The 7,890-nt window shown below is 38.9% G+C and overlaps 1 protein-coding gene across 1 annotated transcript; it reads left to right on the plus strand.

Annotated features, from left to right (window-relative positions):
- The first annotated feature begins 1,276 nt into the window (after positions 1-1,276).
- On the plus strand, positions 1,277-2,224 carry LOC125898403 (olfactory receptor-like protein I9). The gene has a single exon (XM_049592190.1). It carries the CDS (start codon positions 1,277-1,279, stop codon positions 2,222-2,224), a length of 948 nt encoding a protein of 315 aa, XP_049448147.1.
- Positions 2,225-7,890: the final 5,666 nt, after the last annotated feature.

Genomic DNA, 7,890 nt, shown 5'->3' on the forward strand with positions numbered 1-7,890 from the left:
ACGTGTTTTTTGTGCTTGGGGGCAACACAGGATTTATGCCTTTTAGTCTCATTATACTGAAGAGGCTGATCTCTACTGCCACTCACACTACTTTTGACTCCTTAATGAAGGCTTGATGCTTTGAGCTGGTTTTAGAGCCACAATGACATGTGAGTAAAGGTATTTCTGACAGTCTGTGTATAGAATAAAATAGAACAGAATGGAAAATGTATTAAGCTACATTGACTTGTGGGTGTTCAGAAATACTCGATTTACAACAAAAGTTAAAAGCAGCACCACATACCCTTAAATTGCAGTGTACAGCCTTAACGTTACACATAAGACAGACAGACATAAATAACTTACCCTGCCATGCAGTTGCAATGAGCTGCTACAACCTCCCCATTTCCTTGTGCAATAATCCATGTTTTAAGAGGTGTTTTACCCCATCTCTGAGAGTGGTTAACCTGGTAATGTTAATAATTGTAACGTTAACATTGTGACACACTGCGCTTAATGGCTGTTGCTAACCACTGATGCTTACAGATGCTAACCATGAAATTGCCATAAATAAAACACTCACCCTGGCGAAAACCAAACAAAGGTCTGCCTCAGTAGCAGGCAAATCCTTCAAATTAGTTGAAAAATCGGTCTTCTTAAGAAGATACGGATCACGTCCTGCATATTTACTGACTTTTTGCAAATATCTTCCTCTTGTAATCGCATCTAAACTAGCGCAATACGGACTTTCCTCCATCTGTGCCATTGCTGTTGTTTACTTCCTGCCCTCCATCTGAATTTCGTGCGGTTTCAGAATCACGTGACTACAACCCAGCTATTAGATCCTTAAAAATACAAGATTGCCTCCCCTTAATTTAGAGGCTATTCTTTTCCCTAAAACTTTTTTTGCTCTGCGATCAGTGTAACCTCTCAGGAAACTTATAATTTTATATACATAAGTGATATAAAGCATTCAAAACAGGAAAATATTGAAAGGTTGCTAAAAGACAACCAAAGAAAAGCTACATAGAAATACAGTGGATGCTTCAACAGCTTCCAACAGAAAGCTGCAACAAAGAATCCTGTGAGTATATTTCATGAATGTAGTAAGGTCATTGGATTGTTTTTTTTGTTTTTTTTGACTCTTACGTACAATGGACTCAAGGGATCAGATAAAAGAGAGGTCAGATAAGGGCTCCAGTCTGTGTACATCACAGAACACAGTGCTGACGTGCAACTCTGTTCTCTACAGTAGACATCGTGCTTCAGACAGTATGAGTTTGACTGAAAGTTTACAATGGAGTTTTTTAACTCAGCTCTTGGAAAAAACATCACCTTTGTGAGACCTGAATACTTCATAATAAGGGGATTTATTGGTATACCTAATATTAATTATTACTATGTCTTTCTCTTTTTTGCTTATGTTGTTGCAGTGCTGGGAAACACACTTGTGATGGTCGTCATATACTTGGATCATAATCTGAGAACTCCAAAATATGTTGCAGTTTTTAATTTAGCATTTGCAGACCTGTTTAGTAGCACTGCTTTGGTGCCAAAGGTTCTCGATATCCTTCTGTTTAACCATCACTACATCCCCTACAATGACTGCTTGACATTCCTTTTTTTCTGCTACACTAGCCTTTCGATGCAGGCTTTTAATCTGATTGCATTGTCCTATGACAGACTGATAGCTATCATGGACCCACTGCACTATCAAGTGAAGGTGACCAACAGGTTGATGCTGTCTTTGATTGCCTCTTTCTGGGTCTTTGTCATAATTGCTATCCTCATTGCAGTTGGCCTTCTTACAAGACTTTCCTTCTGTAAATCTGTGGTTATTACCAGCTATTTCTGTGACCATGGCCAGATGCTCCAGCTTGCGTGTAATGACTATTTCCCCAGCTATGCACTTGGTTATTTGTTAGTAGTTCTTATTCTCTGGCTTCCATTGATATTCATCTTGTTTAGTTATTCATGTATTGGCTATGCATTGTCTAAAGTGGCCACAGCTCAGGAAAGACTCAAGGCCTTTAAAACCTGCATAGGTCATCTTTCATTGGTGGCAATTTATTTTCTGCCAGCATTAATCATATTTTCTTTTGGTACCAAAAGGTATCCAAATGCCAGGATCATGAACCTGTCTCTGACCTCTGTCTTTTCCCAAATGCTGAACCCAATCGTTTATGTTTTGCAGACACAAGAAATCAAAGAATCTGTGAAAAAAATACTGAAAATCAGAATATAAACCCCAAATTACAGGACAAAAAGTAGTCAAAGTGATCATTTGTGTATATATTGGTCCATGTTGTACATTAATGTACAACTTGTTAGAGTAAAATTAATCAAGCAATAGTTACTGTAAGTACTATTTCCTTATTTTACCCTTGCAAATATTGTAACATGACGTTCAACTTGAATTTATTCCACATTATAATGATTGAGTATCAAATGAAATAACCATTTTAAAGGTAACACAATGCAGTAATAACTACAGTCCACAGCATAACACATGTACAACACACATACAATAAGAGTCGTTTTCTGCCATTTGGTTTAATTTGTGTTTTTGTCATCAAAGTTTGTGTCTCTGCACATTTCTTGATGGAGTCTACTGTATATTGAAAATTATGTTGTTTTCATTTTTAATTAGGTCCAAAATATAAAACCACAAAGGAGGTGATTTTTTTTTTTTTTTTTAATTTTTCACTAATCATCACTAATGATAATGATACAGATTAATTGCATCAAGGCATCTTGCTTACTTTCCTGCATCTCTCTTCTGAATTAGTCCTCTGTGTTTTCTAACTCATCATTACTTAACATTAAACCTTTCTGGCCTTCTTACCGGACATACAGACTTTTCTTGAAGACCTTTATTGTGAAGCAGCCTCAAGAATTATTGGTTTTGTCGGGCTGAATACTTAAATGGCTTCTTTTTAAAGGGTGAAGCTCACACATTTGCCTAAATGTTTTGCCCTTTTTATGCAGAGTGATGTTATTATCAAGGATTGTGGTCATATTGAGACAACTTAAAGCAAATGTGACATTCACTGTGTTGTAGGATGTAATTACAGTATGCACTGATGCATATTATTAAATGGTTGTATGTGAGGTGGTTATGGAAAAAAAACAGGTTTTTATAAAACCTTTTTGTTGCTGTTTTTATCAGTTGTTATGTTAACATGTTAAAAGTGTATTCTAATTTGATAAAAGATTTGGAATCAGCATATTGGTAACAGGATTGTGGTGGATAGAAGCATTTGATGTCAGAGGATGTTCAGACTGCTATTTGTAAAGATTAGACGACTTTGGCGTGTCTCAATTTCTCGAGGTCTGCTTGTTGTGGTTACTGTTTTGACTGGATTTTGGTGTTAAGAGCAAATGACCAGATAGAGTCATACATGCCCCTCTGGTAGCTTGTTTTCTTGTATATCAATTATAATGGAAGTGTTTTATTCAAGCAGAAATCTTTGCAGCCACAGGAATTTTGGCTTCCTGGTGCTAGATTGGTAATAAAATACCTTCTTGAGAGACAATGGAGGCTGACTGGAGTGTTTATTTGATTCAATAAAGAATAAGCACGGAAGGGAGGAGACCCAGCAGAGAGGCTGTATGGGTGACTTCACCTGATTACTTTGGTTTAATCGAACTCAGGTCCATCTGCCCAGTTATTATGATTCATTTGGGGTGGTGTGAAAGGTGTAAATCAAATCCTGATCCAAACAACCAAACTGTCACCACTTGAAAAGGTGTGTCTTGGTCCGCTGCCAAGCAGACTCTGGTGTGGTACGTTTGTGGTGTGAAAGCAAACAAAAAATCCACAGGATTTTGTGTGGTTTAAATATAATTTCAAAAGCTACATTTCTAAGGTAGTCAAGAAATCAAATGTATTTTCACTATCCTACCACAAGAATCTGAACTGACTCAACCTACCTTCTCTTCAGTCAGTTTGAGAAACAAAATAGATGAATATGTAGCCTGGTTGAACTAAATGATATTCATATTTTTGCTTTATCAGAGACACATCTGTACTCATCATTCAATGATTCAGGGGTCACTATACAAGGTTACAATCTATTCAGGAAAGATAGAAATAAATATGGAGGGGGTGTAGCTATCTACATCCAGAGTTATATTCCAGCAAAAATATGCAATGATTTAATGATGGATGAGATAGAAGCCCTGTGGTTACAGGTACACCTACCTCATATAAAACCAATATTAGTTGGGTGCTGTTATAGACCACCTAGTGCTGATGCAAAATATCTGGATAATGTCTGTGATATGTTGGATAAGACAGGAGATGGAGACAATGAAATTTATTTTATGGGTGACCTGAATATTGATGCTCTTAATCAAAATTGTCCAGTGTGGAATAAGCTTTCTTCAATAGCCAAAACATGTAACATGACTCAGGTAGTGTCTGAGCCAACCAGAATATTTACGAACAAGTATGGTAACAATACATCAACCTGCATTGACCACATTTTCACTAATATTCCTGAAAAATGCTCTAAAGCTGTATCCATGTCAGTAGGCTTTAGTGATCACAATCTCGTTGCAACCAAAAGAATAACAAAAATTCCTAAGACCCCCTCAACAGTTAAGTATAAAAGGTCTTTTAGAGGGTTTAATACGGAGTTATTTTTAAAAGAGATTAATGAGGTTAATTGGTTTGATGTATGCAAAGAGGATGACCCTGAAACTGCCCTAAGTGTGTTTATGAAATTATTTATGGATGTTGCAGATTAACACGCACCATTAAGAAAATGGATTCTAGGTCTAAGGGTGCACCATGGATTGACAATGAGCTGATGGAATTGATGGCCAAGCGTGATAATGCAAAAGGATTGTAAATGGAACTGACAGACAAAACTATTGTAAACTAAGAAAAGCTGTGGTTAAACTTAATAGATGTAAAAAAAAAAGGGAATATTACAAGAAAAGAATTAATGAGGCCAATAACAACAACAAGAAATTGTGGAAGATTCTAAACATATCATGGACAGGAGCACGAATGCAACTGCCTCCTTCATTGAAACAGATGGAACGTTTATTACTAAACCACAAGACATAGCAAATTATTTCAGTAACTATATCACATCGAAGATACAGAAATTGAGAAATGCCATGAGTACTGCTGAGGACATAGGGCCACAGACAATCATAAAGGACTGTATTATGATGGGAAAGAGGTGTTCGTTTAAGTTCCAATACGTTGAAAAACAATATGTTGAAATGTGTCTATTATCCCTCGCTGATGACAAATCTCCAGGCACAGATAATCTGGATGGTAAATTACTAAAAATTGCAGCAAGACATAAATCCAACCCAGTATGCCATATATTTAATAAATGTCTAAAGCATGGTGTGTGCCCGGAAATTTGGAAAGAGACCAAAGTTATTCCACTGCCGAAGGATGGTAAATCTGCCCTCACAGGTCCCAACAGTCGCCCAATCAGTCTGCTGCCTGTATTGAGCAAGTTATGACATTATTGATCATTGTCTTTTGCTAGAAAAACTCAGCGGTTATGGTTTCGAATCTACTGCCTTGTCCTGGATGAGGAGTTACTGTACTTGACCTGCAGACGGCAAAGAATGTTTTTTAATGGCAGCCTGTCTGACAGCAAAGAGCTGTACTGTGGGGTCCCACAGGGGAGCTGCTTAGGCCCTATTTTATATTCAGTTTTTACAAATGACCTTCCATTAGTGTTGAATAATGCAAAAGTTGTTATGTATGCGGATAATTCTACCATATACAGTGCAGCAATGACAAATTTTGAGCTATCTGATATCCTGAGCATTGAACTCAAGAAAGTGGTCGTCTGGGTGCACAAAAATAAATTGGTGTTAAATATCTCTAAAACAAAAAGTATGATATTTGGTTTCAGACATGCATTGGTAAATGATCCTCAAATACAGCTGTCTGTTGATGGAACACAAATTGAACAAGTTAACAAGACCAAGTTACTTGGAATAGTCTTGGATAATAAACTTTCATGGTCAGAACATATTGATCACATTATGAAGAAAATGGATAAAAGTATTGCCGTGACAAGAAAATGTTGTAAGTATGTCGAATCAGATACTCTGAATCAAGTAATCAAGGCCTTAAGCCTACTTTACACTACATGGTTCAAGTGACCCAATTCCGATTTTTTCCTCTCAAGTGGCACAGATCGGATCTGTAACATGAACGTGTAAACAGGAAGAAAACGCATGATATTGGATATTGTCAGATCAAATTCAGGCCTTCTTCATATGTGGAAATATATTGGATATGAATCAGATATCTGCCAATAGGTCTGTAATCTAAACAGACAGATCGGATATTTCCTGGCAATCCACGTCGTACGTCATGAATAATGCGACGACAGCGCATTTTGATGACGTGTTCACGAGCGAGGGAAAGGAAGGAAAGCTGAATAAATCGCATGTCAATCAAAAACTATGAACCAAAAAAGCACAATCTATCCCGAGTGAGACAAACTGCTTGATCCCCGTCTCCAGTGTACCAGCAGAGAACCTGCAGAACGGAAATCAGTGAAAAAACACACCGGGCTACACAGCCTCTCTACCTGAGCAGCTGAAGCTGCAGCTCGCACCCTCGACTCACAGACACACAGACTGTGCTTCTGCATGCCAGCCAAATGTGTGCGCAACTGTGAGAAATAAATATGTGAGGTGTACACTGCTTTTCTATCTTTTTTTATTTTTCTTTCTTTTTTTCTGTCAGCGACATACACTTCTAACGCAGGACGGGTTGTTTTTATTGACTGAGTTGATTATTAAGCCATAGTGATGCGCGGATCAGCTCTGATAGCACCCGAATCAGCATGTAACTATCAATCATCCTGCCGCACCCGTCTACAGCTGCACGGACATTTCCACCGCTCTGTGTAGGCTAAGTTACCTTTTAAATTATGTGGAGCAGCGCCAACTTTCCATGTGATTAACGATTAACAAATATTTAAAGTTAGTCCTTAAAATTGCTTTCAGTAATGTAAACATTTCCATGCCCGTGGTCCTGGTAGTCTAGTGGTTAGGATCCGGCGCTCTCACCGCGGGTTCGATTCCCGGTCAGGGAACTTCTTTGGGGCGGCAGTAGCTCAGTCCATAGGGACTTGGGTTGGGAACCGGAGGGTTGCCTATTCGAGTCCCTGTCCGGACCAAATTATGGAGCGTGAACTGGTGGCTGGAGAGGTGCCAGTTCACCTCCTGGGCACTGCCAAGGTGCCCTTGAGCAAGGCATCAAACCCCCCAGCCGCTCGGGGCGCCTGACCAAGGGCAGCCCCCTCACTCTGACATCTCTCCACTTTGTGCATGTATACGTCCTGTTTGTATTGACTTTGTTTGAATTTCCCCTCAGGGGGATTAATAAAGTAAATAAACTTAAACTTAATGTCACTGTAGCAAATACCGTGGGACATTTACACAGTGGTCAAGAGTGCTGGACCGGAAGTGTCGCACAAAAAAACGAAAGCTGGCTGCGTTCTGCTTTGCCTCCGTCTCTCCGTGAAAAATAAGGTGAATAGAACATGTAAACAGTAGTCAGGAAAAATTGGATATAGGCAACAAATCGGAATTGGACATGGTAGTATAAAGGCAGCCTTAGTGTTGTCCCATCTGGATTATTCCCCGATTATTTGGTCATCTGCAACCACTAAAGCATGGCGTGCTGACGTATTGCGGTAAGCGAGTTGTGTCATTTCCGGTGTTTCTGTGACAGCGTCTCTGTACTGCTCTGGTGAATTCCACTTGCCTGCTTTCTCACCTCAGTTGCTTTAACGCTGCTTTAATGTCTACTTCAAGTCATAACCCACACTGGTTCTGTTTAAGCACTTATAGCTCTCCTCCTTTCTACGACTTTCTCGCTAATCCCTTAGCTGTTGTTTGCACGCTCTTAGCCTT

Source organism: Epinephelus fuscoguttatus, linkage group LG12 (genome assembly GCF_011397635.1).
Source record: "Epinephelus fuscoguttatus linkage group LG12, E.fuscoguttatus.final_Chr_v1".
NCBI lineage: Eukaryota > Metazoa > Chordata > Actinopteri > Perciformes > Serranidae > Epinephelus > Epinephelus fuscoguttatus.